Raw genomic sequence first — 21,120 nt, 5'->3', positions numbered from 1 at the left:
TTTATATTGAAGAGGTTGCTTCATCCATGGTCAAGGGCCAAAAGTACATGCAGGAAACACCTCATATTTACTTTTGGCCCTTGAAAATGGATAAAGCCTTGTAGGTGTAGACTTTATATTGAATGATTTGCTTTATCCATGTTCAAGGGTAAAATGTCACATAGAATTATATCCACATGAACTTGCAAAAAAATATAAATTGAGCAATTCCATCGTCATGTTTGAGATCACTGATGGTATCACCTTTTCTTCCATCCCTTGACATGGTATCCAGGATGTCGGAATCAACACGGATGTGGACCTCCTCCCCGATCTCAGTCCAGAGGTGGAAGAGATGTCAAAGGATGGCGGTCTTCAGATGGCGTACAAGTCACTCAAGATGACCAATCAGTAAGTTACCATACTTTGATTTGTTATTACTGTTTAATTTTGTTGTAAACATGTTGTGATCAATCGTCAGATCAGTACATTACTCATTTAATGTATATTCACACAAAAACATTTATTGTACACACAAACATGGTCACAACATGTGCAGCATTTGTCATTTTCAAACAAAAATCATTTTAATTTCTTTCAGCATATCCACATTATTCCTAAGAGTTTTTTTTATGGTTATTGTGTGTTTTTCTCAAATCAAATTCATCTTGTTTATCCTGTGCTTCAGTTTATGTGCTTCATGTTTCACCTGAGCAAAATTGATCATATCCTTGAGAAGTTTGTATGACCATGAATGTGCAGTTAACTTGATTTTGAGTTTGTAACAAATTACCATAGATCTTAGCAGCCAATAGGCTATTCCATTTCAAATCCACAATCCCCATGTGGAAGATTTTGGGAATATCTTCCACAGGGGGAGTATGAATTTCAAATAGAATGAACACATTCGGCAGCTCCATTTGAATTTCATACACCCTCTGAGAGAGATTCAAGGTGAATCATCCAAAGAGGGAGGGTGAGTTTCAAATGGAGCTGACTAATATGTTCATTCCATTTGAAATTCATACTCCCCCCTGTAGGGGTAGTGTGAATTTTAAATGGAATGGCCCAATACAACAAATTTAAATATCTCTGCTCGTTCTTGCAAGTGTCAAAATGAATGAGAATCCAAACCCAGGCTCATACTCTTAGGTACTAAATAGTGAATGCTCTCAGTCATCCAGTCGTTAAAATCACAAAGTAGCAAGTTTGACAAGTAAAAGAATTAATTCAAAACTTTTTTTAGGTACCGTTGAAGAAGATGCTCAAAGTACAAACTGGTGCAAACTTCTCAAATGTAAAACCAAGTTCTGCTCGTGTGAAACATGTTACCATATTAAGTAGTTACTATAAGAGACGGTCGTTACTGTGATTTGGTTGTTGTTGTTGTTGTTGTTGTTGTTGTTGTTGTTGTTGTTGTTGTTGTTGTTGTTGTTGTTGTGATATTGTACCTGAAGATATTTGATTATGTGCAGTATTTTATGTTTGGATATTTATGTAAAATATTGCTCTCATCTCTTTTAAGAATAGAGTAGGAAGAACTTTTAAAACTTAGAAGCAGATGAAATAAAATTATGTTTACTCAAAATAGTTTGTTAGTCTAAAAGCAATTGATTTCCTTTTTTTAACAGTGTCCTATCTGTGTTACACAGTGGTGATTTGTAATAAATTAACCAATTTATATTCCTTGTTATTGTTTCTCTTGTTAAATGAAACTGTTGACTTAGAATTTAGATATGCATGCATGATGATATGGTGTTACTAAACTATATTCTTGTACTTACATGAATTAACTTTAAAATAAACCTTTTGGTGCAAGTAGGGGGGTATGGGTGGATTGGATTTGCAAAGTGTGAGAGCAAGGCAAAGGTAGGGGAGGGGGGAGACTTAATAAAATCTAGTCATATTATGTATCTACTGAGAGTGTTTTACAGCGGTGAACACCAGTCAAACCATTATGTCTAACTTAGTAGAAACAACCCCAGCCATTCCCCCGATCGATATGGTTGAATTCAAACCTTTTGAGAGTAATTAGGTTTTTAGCATGTTGTATACCACTAATTTGCATACAGCGTATCGGTAAAGTGCCTTTTTACAAGAGCGTTACTTACAAATTTGTCCATTCAACTAAGAACTAAACCAAAGAAGGATAAAATGGGACCACCAAGCACTAGTGCTAACCCTCGTTCTCTTTGTCTGGAATAATATATAACTGCACGGTAGCATACTAAAAGTGATGGAGCCTAAAACTAGATTTAGAGAATAAAAGATAGGATTTTGTCTTTTGCCTATCCAATTATGTGTCATAATGGATGGTCTGGCCAATATTTTGAGCACTATAACAAAAGACAAAATCCCATCTTTTATTCTCATTCTTATTCAGTTTAAGTATAATAAAGTAAAATTGTTTTTTCCAGAAAAACTAAAGTTACTTTTGTGAGGACATGCCCGTTGTTTTTAATGAATGAAACCATCACAAACATCTAATATTATAATGACTCTCCACTATCGTGTTATAATGTAGAGCTGAAACCACCAATCAAATTGTACATATTCTTGACAAGACACACCAACTGAATAAGAATATAGCATATGACATCTAATTTTAATATTATCAATATTGTCCCATACCAAAAAAACTCACATTTGAGCAGATCTGAAGAACCTTTCACCAAGCATGTAAGCCCTTCCCTACCACCATCACCCAGACCTGGGGAACATCAACCAAGGAAGCGATCTTGGAGTTTATCAAAGTAAGATTGTATTACGGTTTCCATCACTTCCTTTTATTCCATATAGGGAACCCTCACACCCCTGAATGTGACTAGCACCATATATTCCCATTTCCTTCACTTCCCTTGATCTCATATAGGGAACCCATCACACCCTTCAATTTGATTGGCACCTTCAATGTGATTGGCACCATCAATTTGCATTTCCTTCCCTTCCCTTGGTCCCATATAGGGAAACTCTCATGTCCCTCAATGTGGTTGGCACCAGAGTATTCCCATTCTTTCACTTCCAATGGTCCCTTATAAGGAACTCTCACACCTCACAATATAATTGGCCACACAGGATGGCCATTTTCTCCACCTCCCTCAATCCTATGTAAGGAAACTCTCACATCTCCAAATGTTAAAGCCATGGCACCAAAGTATTCATATTTCCCTCACTTCCCTTGATTCCATGTAGGGAACCCTTCACATCCCTCAATTTTGATTGGCAATAAAGTATTCCCATTTACTTGACTTCCCTTGATTCAATATGGGGAAACTCTCACACCCCTCAATATAATTGGCCATATGTTAGGATTTAGAGAATAAGCGATAGGAATTTTTATTTTGCCTATCCTCTACCGTGCCAGTGTGATAGGCGACAGGCAGGTCCAATATTTTGAGTAGTGGATGCCGGCACAGCCGGCATCCACTACGATAAAAATATTGGACCTGCCTGTCGTCTATCATAAGTAGAGGATAGGCAAAATAAAAATTCCTATCGTTTATTCTCATTCTTAGTCAGTTAAATATTATTTTAATAACTGTCAACAATTTTTAAGCAAAAACTAAGTTACCGTCATAAAACTCCCTCATTATAAAATGAAGCGAAACTTGTTTACAACTTCACGTATTCTGTTGCGCGTACTGCTAAGCGCGTTCGCATATTCCGCACTAGTATACGCATCCAGCGCGATACATACGCGCACCTCTACACGCATGTTACGCATTATCAAGACGCATGATGACGTGGGGTCGTCTACGGCCTGATAGACGGCACCCGAAATCATGCGATTGTCCAATCAGAAATGTGTCTACGAACTAGACCACTCCCACTGACTAAGAATGTCCTTTCCTTCACCTCCCTGGAAACTCTCACATCACAAATGTTAAAGCCATGGCACCAAAGTATTCATATTTCCTTCACTTCCCTTGATTTCATGTAGGGAAACTCTCACATCACAAATGTTAAAGCCATGGCACCAAAGTATTCATATTTCCTTCACTTCCCTTGATTTCATGTAGGGAAACTCTCACATCACAAATGTTAAAGCCATGGCACCAAAGTATTCATATTTCCTTCACTTCCCTTGATTTCATGTAGGGAAACTCTCACATCACAAATGTTAAAGCCATGGCACCAAAGTATTCATATTTCCTTCACTTCCCTTGATTTCATGTAGGGAAACTCTCACATCACAAATGTTAAAGCCATGGCACCAAAGTATTCATATTTCCTTCACTTCCCTTGATTTCATGTAGGGAAACTCTCACATCACAAATGTTAAAGCCATGGCACCAAAGTATTCATATTTCCTTCACTTCCCTTGATTTCATGTAGGGAAACTCTCACATCACAAATGTTAAAGCCATGGCACCAAAGTATTCATATTTCCTTCACTTCCCTTGATCCCATGTAGGGAACTCTAATACACCTCAATTATATGGTTGGCACCATAGACATACCACCTAGACCTATTACTGCCCATCCTTTACCACAGCGGGAGGTGAAGCCCCGTATCCAAGGTGATATTGACGGATTGACGGGGTTACTAGGCACGGAGAAATATCGCATACATGTTTGACGCGCTCGTTTGCGTGATTACTGCGCCGTTAACACCTCGTCAAATGCAACATGTTCCATAGGCGAACATGTCTGCTTGTTTGTGTCCGGTATGCGCCCTTGTCAAATTCGTTGCTAAGCAGTGTCGGCTTCACTACGCGAGTAAAAGTCATTGGTCTAGGTTCTCGTTTGTCTGGGGTTGGCACCAGAGTATGTTGCTTGACCCCAAACAGGGAAATTCTCACATCCCCCAATGTTAAAGCCATGGCACTTTTAATCACTAATTTATCAAACTTAGTAGCATATGAAATAAAACCGCACTATCAAACTAATAAATCGCACATGTCCACGGTAGTCTCAAAGTGCTATTTGATATGGTTTTAGTAAGTTATGTAGGCCATGCTTAGGCCTAATGGGACAAGTCTCCCATTCTGTCTACGAAACAATTTTTTCCAGATTTGCTTGACAGAAATGGTTGTTAGCTGTAACACTTCAGGAATATGATAGTATTATTGTGAAAAGGACATTATTCTAAAATTTTACGGCTAAATATGAAAGGCTTATTTAGGTGGTCATATTTTTAACACAGGCAGTCCCATTTGATGAAGCTTTATTATTTGTTTGTTGAATGTTGCTTGTTTAGGGCTTTTTACTTACTAGTACAATGGTCATTCAAGAAAATTCAAGGCTGATTGTTACTTTTGCTGTGCATATCAAAACAACACTCGAGTGGATTACAGCAGTCATAGATTTACGCCCTAGTCTTTTGAACTGACTGTAAGCTACACAAACCTTCTGTTGGTCAATCAAATAATGAAAAAACTTGATTGGAACTAAAATTGGAATTGGTAGGTCACTACAAGCTGATGTAATATCTCACAGTATATCGAGGGTTGAGAGCCAGAAAGCCTTAATTCAGGATCACTTGAACCCACAAAATGAGCATAAAGTCGCCAGGACACTAAAGACCACTTGACATGTGACGTCATTCCCCTGCAGTATGCGCGCATATGATAGCAATTTCCATTGTTTTTTGCCCTGCGGTGTGCGTATGCATCATAGTTTGCTCAGGGCACGTGCATTTTAAATCGCCCACCACTTTCATATGGTACAAGAAAGCCATTGAACAGTGTAGCGGTTCATTCAAGCATATCAATAGACCAGGCCCTCACCTTTGTTGATAAACAATGATATCAAGTGGTCTGTAGAAGATACAGTCCACTAATCATGAAAAAATTCAATAGAAACAAAAGAAATTTTGGAGGAAATGTTGATTTTTGAAGACCAAAGCAAGGAGCCATTCTAACATGTTTGGTATGAAGTTGAAGGTTTAAAATAAGTATTTAAAATCTGGACTATCTCAGAAAGTTATTGTGCTGCCTTTATGCTCATTTTGTGAGAGCTGTGACTTCTCTCTAGTCTAAAGGGTCGCTAGTCTGAAGGTTCTCTAGTCCAAAGGGTCACTAGTCCGAAAACCAAATTAAGTTCACTAATCCGAAGGTTCTCTAGTCCGAATATAGAATAAGGGTTAGAGTTTAGGGTTAGCGAGCCTTATTCTATATTTGGACTAGAGAACCCGAACCTTTTTCAGCATTCAGACTAGTGAATGGTAAATTTCATGTTCGAACTAGTGAACCTTCGGACTAAGGAGCCTTCGGACTAGAGAACCTTCGGACTAGAGAGTTGTTGCCGTGAGAGCTGGTCATAGTGAGTTACTGCTTTCTGGTTCTGAACACTCGATATGTACTTCTATTTTTGTCCAAAGCTACACAAATCAATAGAAATCACATCATATCCATAAATAAAACACGCAACCAAGCAAAAATCAGAGCTGTAATCAATACCACCATATCCAATTCCCATTTCAATTCATACTGCTGCAGTAAAGGCACAATACAAAGGCGGCACAATAGAGATGCACCATGTATATTGGGTGTTTAAAATGAACACTTTCTATCATTACTTTAGAACACATGATGGGTGACTTTCTTTCCAGTGGTGGAGGAGGGGGTTCTACTCACTATTCCAGAAAAAGATAGCACTAATTTTTTGGGATAAAAAAAATATTATCCTGTTTTGCCAAATGAAGCATGCCTAAATCCTAATCCTTCATAATATTTTTTGAATCCCCAAAAAATAGTGCTGCATTTTTGTGGAATAGGGAGTACATCACATTTGACAATGTTGACCTGTAACAATCTTTCCTTCTAGCACTACTCATAAGTTTGTTTTTTGTGGTTTTCAACTTCTAAGTAAATGTTACTGGGTGTCTGAAGATGGTTTTTGACAATTGTCCATTTATCAGTTTCAGTTTTTATTTACCAAAGTTATACAAATTAAAAACATGCGATAATGCAATGGAGGGTTATGTCAAAATTGCATATAAATTGTGATTATTGATCAAGTTGGATTCCACATAAAACTAATATTTTTGAGTCATCCTGAACATGTTTAAATTGTTTTTCCTCATCTTTTAATAATAATTTCAGTCAATAACATCTGATTAACATCCTATTGATTTCATAACTATAACTTAGAGTAAACATGTTTACTATTACTATGCAGTATGCTATTTGAAATTAACATGGCTGATGGTGCAAACATCAGAGAAATTTTTAATTTAAAGATGCAGAAAAATGAGAGAAAATCTGTAAATTGGTACGCTCATTCATTTGTGACTGTTGCAAGGAATTTTAGAAATTGGAAATGTCAAACCACTTACTGCAACTTGTAACAAAGACTAAAGCATAATAATAACATAAGTAGGCAATAAGGTTTCAACGGTGTGCTGTTGGCTATTACAATTCAAATCCATACACCCCCTGTGGAAGACATGACCTTAATCTCTCACACAGTGAGTGTGAATTTCAAATGGGGTTACCTAAACGAGTGACTCCATTTGATATCTACACTACCAGTGTGGAATATTATGGTCATGTCTTACACAGGGGGTATGTGGATTTCAGCTGGAATTGCCCCTTGAAAACAATGTCTAGCTTTCATCATGTGCGATTTGTAACTTCTTCCGGAGTCACAACTACCGAAAGCACAACAACCTTTTCAATCCAATGGCACACCCGTTGAAACTTTGGTGCTTATTATAATAACATGTTTGTTTGATTTTTGTTTAAATCTAGTTAAAAATCACAAAGTTTACTAATTATAACAAATCAATTGTTTTAATAACTTGACAATTTTGTTGATAAATTTGTTAGGTTTTGTCCATCTTGTTTTAATATTTTATGTGCATATCATGTCTCTCAAAATGTCACATGGCCGTTAGCCACCTATGCGTGACAACCATGTTTATCTAGGGTGCCCTCAATTTAAGGCGTACTGATTTTACGTAAGCTGTGCCTATGGATCTATCCCCGAGATTTATCGGAACTTAGTTTTATGAATGAACTCATAGTGCCATGAGTGCGTAGTACGTTATATGTTTAACATCCACAAATGTAGGTGTACATGTTCTTGTACTTAGATTGTACAACGCTTACGTAAGTACATGTATCATTGAGCCTTAAATTGAGGGCGCCCTAGGTAAGTGGTTGTTATAAAGGGTTGTGGTCACATGTGATGTTGTATTTCATACCAACATGATAAATAATAATAATAAATAATAATATCAGTATGTTTTATTTCATGTAATGAATATACACATTGAATGTTTTTCAACATATGTTCAATTGTTGTACATTTGTTTATGTCTATAAGGGCAACATTGAATCTTAAGTGAAAGTCAGTACATTTCAATCCTTCAAGGAGAATATTTTAACCATCTAAGCAATTCTGAAAATAAAAGCCATTGAGATGCAAACCATAAATCATAATATTTTTTAATACATATGGCTGGGACTAGAATAGTGACCAACTTTGTAATTCTAGATTCAAAATTGTAGATAAAAGTTATTTAAATACTACTAATTTGTTGCAGTTAGTACTAGTATTTATTCATACGAGGGTTATAGAGGGCAATTAAAAATAAACGCATCATATTTAATTCATCCTCACGAGGCTAGGACGTACGATAATTATGTTAACTTATTATCTAGCAATCACAGCTTTTTCTTTTCTTATTTTAAAACCTTCACCCATGTATAAAACCTATTGACCCATTGCTTTTTTATGTCTTTTCATTTGTTGTCCCTTTGTGCGTGGCGTTTGTGCGGTCCATTTTTGTCTGTCTTTTCGTTTGTTTATTCGTTTGTTTGCCCCTCACAGCTTATTTGCCGCACTCTCTGCCAGTCAATCTAGCTTACAAGACACAGTACACAAATACGGCTCTTTGGCGCAAACTCATAATGACATGCAAGTCGGACAGATGTGAGTACTTATTCTTCCAGACACGTCGGCACAGCGCCACCCTGTGGTGGATGAGGGCAGCGGTCTTTAATGCTTATGTTTACTTTACTATATTTTTTTAGTTTGCTAAGCCATTTGTAATCCGTTATGCATCACATTCATATTATTATAATCATTTGCAGTTTTTATTAATAGAGTGTCTTGATTGGGTCTATGATATTTTATCACATATTTATGCAACATTTTGTCCAGTTTAATTTGTGTATTGCAGCATTGGTAATGCATTCTAGGAACCCAAGCCCCTGAGATATGCATTCTAGGAACCCAAGCCTCTGAGATGATGTCAAAAAATTCAAAAAATCAGCACATTTCACCCCCGCTGGATTGCAAATTTCTGGACATGCCTTCTGGAACTCCATTTGTGGAAGCAGAACCATGATACCAGCATTCCACAAAAACTTGCTATATACATCCTTTGTGTCTTGAATCCATGATGTAAGTTGTGATTGGTCTGAACTCCTATGATGAGTTATGATAATTACCCAAGATGTTTTTGACGTCTTTGTGAATTTGGCTCCTACTCCATTTTCCACCCTGATGTGGCAGTGACGTCAGTGCACATTTCATTGGGCGCAGCTCATGATTGCTAGCGTTCGCTCTAATCGATGCGCTGGCGTATACATGCATTCACTTAGACGTCGCATAGATGCACACACGATATCACTGTTAGTTTTAGGTAATCTGTTATGTTAGCAGGCATAAAATTAGCCTGAATATAGAAGACCTCAAGCGAATGTGTACAATGTATACTCTATTCCAAGCTACTTAATCAGTGAAAACCTTCACACCAATTTCATGTTAGTTAAGATGAAGGACACTTGTAGCTTTGCCTTGGTGTTAGCATGCATGGGTGTGGCCCAGGGTTAGGTGCCTGCTACTCAACTGATAAATCTGCAGCACAAGTCCATTCTTTCCTACCTGCGTTTGCATACCTGATTTTGCAATATTTTTACCACAATTTTGGACAGTTATTTGGTTGTAGATTTTCAAAATCGATATCCATGAAACTTGCCCATGTTTTTGTTGCATTGAAAACAATGATTCCCTGAATAATTTGGCAACTTTTCAGTGGTTTGTAAGCTCAAAATGGTTTCAGCAACTGCACCACTGGTATAGGACTGATATGATTTAAGTATCGTAGTATGTTTGAAGTATCGTAGACTCAATCAAGACACTTGTTTTCAATTAACCATTCCATCTTTCTTTCCACTGCTAGAACAGCACTAACATCCACATTGGACCATTCCATTTAAAATCCACACTCCCCCTATGGAAGATTATGGAAATGTCTTCCACAGGGGAAGTATGTTTTTCAAAAATAATTGGTCAGAGTTAATCATTTTGAAACCTATACTCCCCCTGTATTGTGGTTTTACCTTTATCTTCCACAACTGAAGTGAGTACATGTATTTCGAATGGAAGTTACCCATTATCCTGTATTCTATTCAAAATTGATACTCCCTCTGTGGCAGACTTTAGCTAAATCTTCCGCAGGGGTAGTGTGGATTTTAAATGGAATACCCCGATTTACCCAACATCCTCATTCTCAACTTCATAGTTCATTGTTGACTTATACACAGAGATGTGTAAAATATTATATTGATGGTTTTATTTTTTCAACTTAAGAAATTGCATTAGGGTCTTTCAGTTAGTACTCAAGTGTGTGGGAGTCAATTTAGGAGTTGGTGATTTTTTAGCAATATTTGAAAAATAGCTTTTATATTTGTCCAGGTCTTGTAAATTCTCAGGTCTTGTAAATTCTAATTGTATATGGCAGTGCAATATCCTTTTGTTGTAGATATGATCAGTGTGAGGGTGAAAAATTAAACGTGTTTCCTGAAGTACATCAATCATGTGAGAAAAGATTGATCAACTCACATGTTTGTTCGTTGGAAAGGGCTTAAGAACAGCAGTATAGAGAGATTGCAAAACAACTCCCTTTTGAAGTGAGAGAGATGGTCTCAAGTAATGTGCTTGCTCATTTTATACACATTTTTTGTTTCTATTATATTATTCAAAATGAAACTCTGATATATCAACTATCATCAAATCTATAGTTCTCAGAACATTTGATATGATTTGTAAGGCATAGGTAGGCCTAATACTTGTTTTGGCAATAAGTGGCATAAAACTTAACAGCAACAAACCTCAGTGGTGGAATTGTTCTTGGTTCTGTGTAGAAACATACTTGGGTCCTGATTTCTGTGTGGAAACGTGCTCGGATCCTTATGGGTCTATAGGCTCAAGAAAATTACTAAGGCTGGGCTTGATGGCGTTGCAAGAACACAATTGACATGAAGGTAAATAGGTCAAATGGAAAGGGTCACTTCAAAGAAATCTAGTGAACAGTTTTGCTCTCAAGTGTGTGGATCAAGAGAAAGAAAATTCAGGATAGGACTGAGATAAATTACACAAAAAGGACTCCACAGCTGGAAATGGCTTACAAAGTTTTAATGGGGTACTACACCCCTGCACAATTTTGTACCTATTTTGGCATTTTTTCTCAAAAATTATAGAGCATTGGGGACAAGTAAGATATGTATATTATAGGGGCAAGGACTACAACTACTACACTGGATATTTTATTTCAGCACAGACAACAGTTGTGGAGTTACAGTCAAAAATGAGGAAAACCAATATTTGATCAATAAATCAATAACTACTTGCTTTGAGTTGCTGAATTTTCAGTACAGTAGTTGTAGTCCTTGCCCCTATAATATGCACATCTAACTTGTCACAAATGTGCTATAATATTTGAGAAAAATGCAAAAATAGGCACAAAATTGGCCATGGGTGTAGTACCCCCTTAACCCCAAAAAAATTGTATTGAATGAGGATTTTGATATTTGCAATCACCATTAAAAGTAAGGGCTTCTGTCATCCCGCACATTCATGATCTTTAACATTCTGGTAGCACTAATAGCACAATACATGGAGAGTATGGCGTGGGTGTGTTATGTCCCTAATCATGGGAGTGACTCAGTGTACGGTATATATTATAACAGCATTTCTAGATTTGAATTTGTTGATTTCATAGTTGCACTTTTTTGTGAGGGTATTTTGATGCACCTGGGAGTGGATTTGAAGTTGCATCTTACTAGTGTTGCATGAGTGTTTTCCCTCCCTGTACTTTCAAATCAGATGGGAAAATATACTATTATGCTATCTTACCATTTGTGGTATTGTTAACATAGTATGATTACAACCTGGGAAAAATTGATTTGTCGAACAATTTATGATAACACCTAAACATATTTACATACTTAAACTAGGAGAAACATAGGGTGGCTGCAGGCTATTCCAGTTGAAATTCATACACCCCCTATGGAAGACATGACATCAATCTCACACATAACACACATAAGGAGTATAGATTTCAAATGGAGTCACCCGTTTAGGTAACCCCATTTGAAATTTGTACTCCCTGCTTAGAAGGTTATGTCTTCTATAGTGGGTGTATGGATTTCAACCGGAATAGCCCCCTATTTAAAGCATCATTGTGTGCTAGGAATAAATTGAATCAATTAAAAAAAAGAATAATTAAATTTGGTTATTTTTTTAGCATACTGAAGAAATTTATGCATGTGTTTCAGTGATCGATAATGTCAGAATAATGAACACTTTCTGTACACTATTATACTCATTTAAGTAACATAATATTAATGCATTTATAGGATTATATTTTCAGCATTTTGTAGTTTTCCAACTATACGCCTGACTGTATTATACTGTAAAAGTCAATATTTTCGCGAGAAGATATTTTCGCGATTTTGAAGATTTTGTCAATTGCGCGAGAATTAAATTTCGCGGTTTTGATATTGATACAATAGAAACCTAATGCAAAAGGTTATTTTCGCGAGTTTTTATTTTCGCGATTTTATGGACATAAAATCGCGAAAATAAAAACTGGCGAAAATTTCTACTTTTACAGTAGTTGTACACACCACAAAATAACAGTCCTAATCGTTTTGCTGGTTGAAGAAAAACAAGAAGAAAGCATCTTCTCATGCTTTAAGCTTCTTTTGATGCTTTGAAATCTTTAATGGCATACCAAGCAGATTTACAAAAGGGATTCACAGCACTAGTCATAGCATCTATTTTAAAAAGAATAATGCCCCTTCGGAAAATGGGTTGGAAACAAGCCCTCCTCGCAGTTATAGACAGTATTATGTCTACCAAACAATGGCATAGCCAGGGGTGGAGGCAGTCATGTAACCTCCATGTGGCCTGTGTACTCCCTTTTAAAGGGATTTTTATTTAAAATACGGCCATACGTTACTCTCTTCCATACCTTTGTATAAAACATAGATGTACCTAAAACTTTTTGTTCTTTTGATTGCTGGATATTGTGTAAGTTACCAGCAGAGCATCCCTAACACCATTTCGACCTGTTTGATTTAATTAAAAAAACCATCAGACATGGATAGGCATGAATTTATTTTGTGGTGTGGTATCTTATTTATTTATTAACTCACTTCATATCATTTTAGTCTAGTTTGTGCTGGATTGACTTAGACATATCAAGGGTGAACCACAAGACTGTTGCAAGATTAACATCACTTTATATTCACATTCATCTCATCATAATTTTACATTTCAGAAAATATTTTACTAACTTTGATCATTTTCATTACTGTATAATTTTGTAGCACTTTTCAACAAATATTTTACTTACTGTTTACTGACACGTTTTACTTATTAACAAAATATTATTCCATGTTAAGGTTTACTAATGTACATTTGATATTTCTGGGATATTTAAGAACAATGTTTGAAATGCATTTTTGAATGAAATTTTTTCTCTTTGGGATTATGTTATGCACATGTTTAATGTGATATATTGGGAATTTCATTTTGTCTTGTAAGACATTTACATGTTTATATAGTCTGCTTCAGGTTCGCTTTGTCCAACTTTTGTCTAACATCTCGTCTTTACAGTCTTATGTGTTGTAAAATCGTTGTCTGCATCACATACTGTTGTGTCTCAAAAGGCTGCCTTGTGTCAATTTTATTATCATTGTTGTATTTCATATTATTTTATATTTCAGCATGCTGAATGGACATGAAGTTGTAATATTGTGATAATACCTCACAATATGATATATAAAGTTAATTTTACTGTGTATCTCATCACAATTAGATGACAATAATAAAAATTCACAAAAGGCAGCCTTTTCAGATACGACAGTGTGTGAAGCAGACGACAGAATGTGGTGCATGATTGTATCACTGTTATTTAATATTTGTATTATGCTTTTTGTATAGACCAAAGCAACTTCTGATTTTTAATATTTTCCGACATTTTCAAAGTCAAAAGAAAAATATTTAAGTAGAAAACAGGAAAATTATGGTATGTAGAAAACAAACCCAGGACCTTTAGTTTACAGGACCCGTTCCTAAACCACATCTGTAGAGTATTCCCATGATACGATGCACAGATATGTGGTCATTGTGGACATTCATTACTATTTCCTCTTGGTAAAAGTGACATACTACATAACGCTTATAAATTTTCATAATTAAAATCTATTTTAATATTTTGAATATCATTTTCGTGCTGAAGATATGCAGTTAATGTATAAGGTCATTCATACCTAGAGTTTGGTAGAGGTTAGAACCTTTTTGAGGGGTAACATGCGAAGAATAATAGTAACACAACTTAGAGAGGAATGGCCAATCCATCAAATTTCTTCTGAAAATGCGGATAAGATATAAATTGGCTGTTGCTCACTCTATAGAACCTATAGATGCAATCAATCAACCGGAATTGTATTACATTTGAAATGGCAACCATGTTCAAGGACAGTTCAAAGATGACAGAGCGACAGGTCTCTAGCTCGATTCCACAACCATTCATACCTACCATTTGTTCAAAAATGATGTAATGTCATGCGAATTGCCTCGTGGAGGCCTCCGGGAGGACAGAATTTTATTTAAAATGAGAATGACTCTGTCATGAGTGGTGTCTTATTGCATCCAATCCATCTATAGAATATCTTGAGATCAGAATCTAAGAATATGTGCAATATTAATTTTGTTTTTTTGCGGATTCAAGTCATTCAAAATCAAAAGTAAAATCTAACATAGCTTTATGATTTTGATAAAATGAGCATAAAATATGAAACATTTGATGAAAGTTGCATTTACCAGATGCAGACTTTGTTACGGTAGTGAGAGCAACAATGTCTTTCGTCAAATGCGCCATTCCATTTGAAATCCATACACCCCTGTGGAAGACATGACCTTAATCTCCTGCACAGGGTGGGTAGACTTCAAATGGAGTCACGAAACACCGTTTGATATTCACACTCCCTATGTGGGAGATTAAGGTCATATCTTCCACAGGGGGTGTGTGGCTTTTAACGGGAAGAGCCAAATCCTTTGAGATAGCGCAGAGAGTTTGAGCTTAATGTTTCCACCATGTTCCGTATAATTCCCAATGGTACGTCCCCTGTGCTTCCTCTTTGCGTCCATGGACGGAATAGTATCGTGCATATGTCAGACATTGATTTAAACTTCAAATATAGTCATTGTTTGGGTGTGTGCATGTATGGATGTTGGGTGTGGGTGTTCGTGTTGTCGGTGGGTACTTGTTTATGTGCATAGTTGGGCGTGCCCTCACGCAAGGTGCAGGGGTGTCTGTGTGCAAGTGTGCCCAAATTAAATGGAAGAAAAGTTTGCCAATATGTTACCCAAACAATTATTTTAAAATCTATTTAGGACCACTCTCATATATGTTGCCTTGTCTGGCATTGTCTTATCTTGCCATGTCATTTTGATGTGCTTTATGGTGTTTTCTTAAGACCAAAAATTAAGAAATTTTAAGACTGAATTTTATTAAACCAAGTTTGGGCTTATTATCTGCAAGGAGAGAATTAAACAAGAAATGTGTGAAAAAAGCAGAGAAGTAAACAAGCTACATCCAATCAAGTAATATTTTGTTCTTTGAAAAACAGTCTTAAGCTTATAAAGCTATATGATCTGCACTATTATTAGTTGGGAATAAGCACTAAAGAAAAAAACAAGTTTTTAATCAGTCGCTTTATGCAAGTTCTATAATCCAAATCAATCAAGACACACTGTCCAACCTGTAATACACACTGAAAAATATCAGACAAATTAATACTGACATGCAATCTGATGTGATCCAAACCACCAAAAAATGATACGCTATCCCAAGATCATCAAACCCTAAAATATTTATTTATAGACCCAAGTATATATTTATCCACTTTTTTAATTAAAAATCCCAAGATATTTATTAATACCCTTACAAAGTTTAAGGAAGAAGTTCCATGGTACGCTAGAAACAGGCTAGTTGAAAAATTAATCACTGGTTGCCTGGCAACCAGCCAGGTGAAGAAAAATAACCGGCAGGATCTGGAAGCGTCAGTAGGAATTATGCAAAGCACAGGATCTACTGCTAACCAATCATATAAAGCAGGACACTGGATGCTCTTGCCAGGAAAATAACTATTCTCAAATCAGGCAGTTCATTTCATAGTAGTTCCTCCTTTACTGGATGACAGTTGAGGTTTTTCATACTTGTGCATAGTCGGACTAACTCACCAAGTAGGAAGGATATATATATTTGTGGCTCGGCATATGTTACTACGGCGTAAATTCTCTATATAGAATTGGAGTATCAGTGCTTAAAGATGACTCTACTGTATGAGGGGACCACCTTTCCACAGTTTACATCGCCGAGTGTTCTGCTGGAAGACAATGTCGATGGGATTACCTTTCCGGAGTTTACATCGCCGAGCGTCCTGCTGGAAGACAATGGCTATAATTCGGAGTTGTCGTCGCCGAGTATGAACGAGGGGAATAATTTTGACCAGTTTCTGTCGGCCAATATGCTCGATCTACACGCCATTACGCTGTTCGATGAAATACAGTTCATTCAGTATGTAGTTTTTTCATCATATTTGTAATCATTGTATGACTCATTTTTTGAATGAATGATGTTGGATAGTTGTGGTTCAAGGTTATTCCAGAGGATTTCTTACTATGTGTGCCTGAGAAAGGCACAGGTGGGATTTTTTTATTTTGGATAGTAAACCGGTTGGAGCCATCCAATTGGATTTTGTATACACCTTAATTTTAGGAGAATGTTGCCTGTTGGAGTTAAGAATTAGCAGAGAGTCAAACTGCAGTGAAGATAGATGAAAGTCAGTTATTTACTTTTTGGATTTCAAGCATTTGCACCATAACCTGCTGGAATGGCACTATCGCTGATATTTAGATATTTCCAGGTGGTGTATGACGTGCAGTCCCTAAATTCAGTAAATTTTCATCGTCAACCGTGTAATTGAATGGGATTATTTTGAAATTTTAAAACGCTTGAAATATCACAAACAAATAGGCCTATGTTGATAAATAATATAATTACAAGCTAAAACCGTTGGGGTTCGATAATGAACCCCATAAAACTAACCGAGTACATGGAAAATGCCATACAGCCGGGCGGTTTCACGAGTTGCCGGCTCGATCATGTCATCCGCCGCCTGATATTTCAGTATTGTAGTGCTGGTCAATAAGAAGGTTTACAGATTACATGCCCTTCTAAGACTGTACTTCCTTGACATATGTAGAAACTTAGTTGGACTCAGTGGCATACCATGGGTCAGTTGGTGCAACTTGGCAGCCCCAGCACATCCATCCCCAGGTTCAACAAAGGGATGCAATAAACCAAGACTTCAGTTTGCATCTTTGGTTTATAGATAAGCCTGTTTGAGACCAAAATTAGAATTGATTGTGGTCAAACAAGGGAAAAGTGCAAATTTTAGGATCCATAGATTAGTTGTAGTCAAGTTGATTTTTGGAGCAAGACGGTGTGACAGCATCACAACAGAATAGCAGATCCATCGGATAACGCTTTTTCAATAGGAAATTAACTTTGCTGCTTGGATGATGTCACAACGATGAGGTTAGCATTTATTCCGTATTGAAAAGCGTGTTCCGACGGATCTGCACCCGACCGGCCTCACAATGTTCTCACTTGAAAATCTTTACACTGGTTGGACTGTTTGTTTGTCACATGTAGATGAGGTTGCTTTCTTGCCAAGCGCCTTTCAGTTGCACTATAACACCCACTTTGCTGTTGGCAAAATGCTATCGCTAATTGTCACTTAAAGCTTATAAGCTATGAGCAAGATTTGAAGCCAGCAAATAAGTGTGGTTTGTCTGACCTTGTTACTCATAAGGTACACTCAAGACACCGGATTTGAGGTTTGGAGTAAATGTTGATGACTTAGTGCACATCAAACTTGTAGCAATATCACTCTCAACTTGTGCATGCATGGCACAGGTTGGTTCAATGGCTATGGTTCACAGCTTCCCCACCTTTCCTATCATCTGGTCGTGGTCATAATTGCTTAGTGCATACTCGTTCAGGTTCCTTAAAATTAAGCTGAATTTTTATACTTAAAAGCAAATCACACACATGCTCAGTATGCAGAAAAAGTTTATTTTGGGGAACTTGCGTGTGATTCACTTTTCTGTAAACACTATTAAAGTATATAAAATTCAGCTTTAGCAACTTTGGGTGAAATTTGAATAAAGAAAGGAGCATTGCTCAAATATACAACTGGATATGCTGACAAGTAACAGCACCCTTGTTACTACTTGCCTGATGTACAGGGCTATTCCTGTTGAAATCTACACCCCCCCCCACGGAAGACATTACCTTAATCCCATATGAAATTCACACTCCCTGTGTGGAAGATTAAGGTCATGTCTTCCATATGGTCACCAAAGTCAGCATGACAGACTCAATACTGACTTCAATATCAATCCATGGCATTACCTGTTGTTGATTTTTTTGAGTCTGAACTTTTACCGTAAGTGTCACACAAAAATGGACCAGTCTAACATTGGAATTTGGCCCGTGATGATTTGGCTTATTTTGAACACTGGTAGGCTTTGTTTTGTATTCTTTGTCCCCCGTCCCATTTTAAGCAAATATAGCAAAATAATGTTCATATCTTAGAAACAAGTGATTCAGTACTAGTTGTGACGAAACTTTCAACAAAGTTCAAATTCAAACTTGAATGTGTCCAACTTGGTTTGCCTATTATGTCACACTGATTTAGTGAGAGAAGGTTACACAGGTTTAATTTGAGAACATAAATCTCTCTATACAGGCATCAGCTGCAGACGACAAGCTTCAAATTTTTTTTCAATTCAAAAATTTCAAAATTGTGAATTTTCATGACCATATTTGGAATCGGCATGAAAAATGCACTAAAATGAGTACAAACAAGCCTAGTATTGGTTCAGTTAGCTCTTGATATTTTGAGAAAATATCTCATAATTTTGACTCTTTTTAATGTTGAAGCCTATGGCTAGCATGTAGAGCATTAAGTGCCACTTGATGTGTCGTCTTTAGTGAAGATTAATTACGAATTCCAAATGTGATATGCTGCATGGATGTAGAAGCTCTCTGCTACTCAAAAGATATGTAAATGATGACATTTACATTTTAAATCCACACACCACCCTGTGGAAGATTTCACTGCTCTGTTGATTCCAATTGCACCTTCAGTCAATAATACTTGTTTGCACAGCTGCCTGTATCAGTAATGAAGTTGCCCAAGCTCCAAGTAATGTTTTTGTGGAGGGAATCTGCCTTTTGTAAAACAAACGCACTTATTTAGAGCATATGAAGAGCTTAGTTTCAAAACCCTTACATCCACTTGCCCATTTTTGAGAACACATCAAAAATCATCAAAAAATCACTGATATATGGGTTTTGCAACAAAAGCAGGTTTTGGCGGGATGCTTGTGTAGGATGAGCATCCTGCCAAAAACTGCTTTTGTTGAAAAACACCCAGTGATTATTTTGATGTTTTTTTGATGTGTTCTCAAAATTGGGAAAGTGGGTGTAAGTGGTTTTGAAACTAAGCTCTTCATATATGCTTGTAGATGGAAGTATTTCATTTGTGTAATTTGTTTTCAAAAGGTACACTGATACCAAAAGTAACATTTTAACGGTTGAAAAGTAGGGATGACACCATGCCGTTCTTAAACTTGGCACACTTACCCATCCCAGCTATCTGTTTGTGACAGAGGCTGGCTGTATGTATCCGAGACTGTGATTGCATGCCTGGTTATTTTGAAGTTCTTCCTTATCAATAACCTATTTTTACATCAAGGAAGTCCTGCCAGTGAGTGAGTGGGACAGCATAATCCCGTCATATCAACTCGCATCTGTCAAATCACAAAGTTTAGTGATCTTTCGTCGTCCGTGTTTACTTAGAATCTTTGAGAAAATATTGTGAGAGCCTGGTATAGATATATTTTCAGGTGTGTTTTTGTGTGTTCTGCCACTATGGACCACAATGGCCTCATTCCAGTGGCATAGTTCAATAACCTCAATTAAACAATCATAGTGCAAAATTTGACCTCAAGTTGAAGAGTATGAGTTTTTGTACTCAAATTTTCAAAGGTCATTCAATGAATGTACACATGTATTGGGGTTAAAGAACTGTGCCCTGATAGATGAGCATGTTGTGGATCCTAGTGTGCACTTGGGGAGGATTTGGGTTTGTTAAGAGATGTAGTGTCTCTTGGGATGCTGGAGCAATAGATGAAATACAAAACGGGAGATGTAGCACGGGAAACGGAAGCCCGAGTTTTGTCGTCGTCAGAAAAGCTCCGCATTACTGGTTCAAATATACATGCTTGTAGGTTCATACCCCTGCAGTGCAGTTTATGGTCTTTATTCTGAGGCTACATAACAAGCTTAATTGTTCCAAGGGTTCAAAATCCCGGTTATTGAGAACTTTGTGCGTCCGAGCTGGAAGGGAACAGGATCCAAAATGGGCTGAGTTAACATGAATTTTTATCCTGATTTTTCCTGAAACGGTCTTATGAGGGGACAGTGTCTTTCGCCACCCCATGGTTACTCCCTTTAGGTTCAAACCTTTATAAAGGTTAAGTTTATTGTCTTTGTTCTATTCCTGATGTTATTGTGTTGCTTGCAAAAAGTGCAGGGAATTACCTTTTCCATCTAACTATAAAGTTGTGATTTCAGCCCTTAATCATCATGCTGGAGAAGCTGTTGGATGGTTATTTATAATGCAAGTTTTGGGAATCAATGGTTTGGCTGTCAGTCCAGTTTAAATATGTAAATATGTTTTCAGAATTAGTTCTGACTTTTTCAGAACAAAAATATTAGGAGTTATGGGCGTATATAGCTGCCACATGAGTACCTACGAT

The 21,120-nt window shown here is 36.8% G+C and overlaps 1 protein-coding gene across 1 annotated transcript in view; it reads left to right on the top strand.

The window, feature by feature from the left end:
* The window catches only part of LOC140142649 (unconventional myosin-Va-like), a 281,256-nt gene that overhangs the window by 219,764 nt on the left and 40,372 nt on the right, over nucleotides 1–21,120 (top strand). The window contains exons 29-30 of the mRNA XM_072164650.1: nucleotides 275–390; nucleotides 8,758–8,859. Of these exons, the coding sequence (XP_072020751.1) occupies nucleotides 275–390; nucleotides 8,758–8,859 (218 nt within the window). The remainder of the gene's footprint in view (nucleotides 1–274; nucleotides 391–8,757; nucleotides 8,860–21,120) is intronic.

The sequence above is a fragment of the Amphiura filiformis genome, chromosome 20, assembly GCF_039555335.1.
Source record: "Amphiura filiformis chromosome 20, Afil_fr2py, whole genome shotgun sequence".
NCBI lineage: Eukaryota > Metazoa > Echinodermata > Ophiuroidea > Amphilepidida > Amphiuridae > Amphiura > Amphiura filiformis.
The sequence above is the reverse complement of the archived record's forward strand: the minus strand, read 5'-3'. Positions and strand labels throughout refer to the sequence as shown.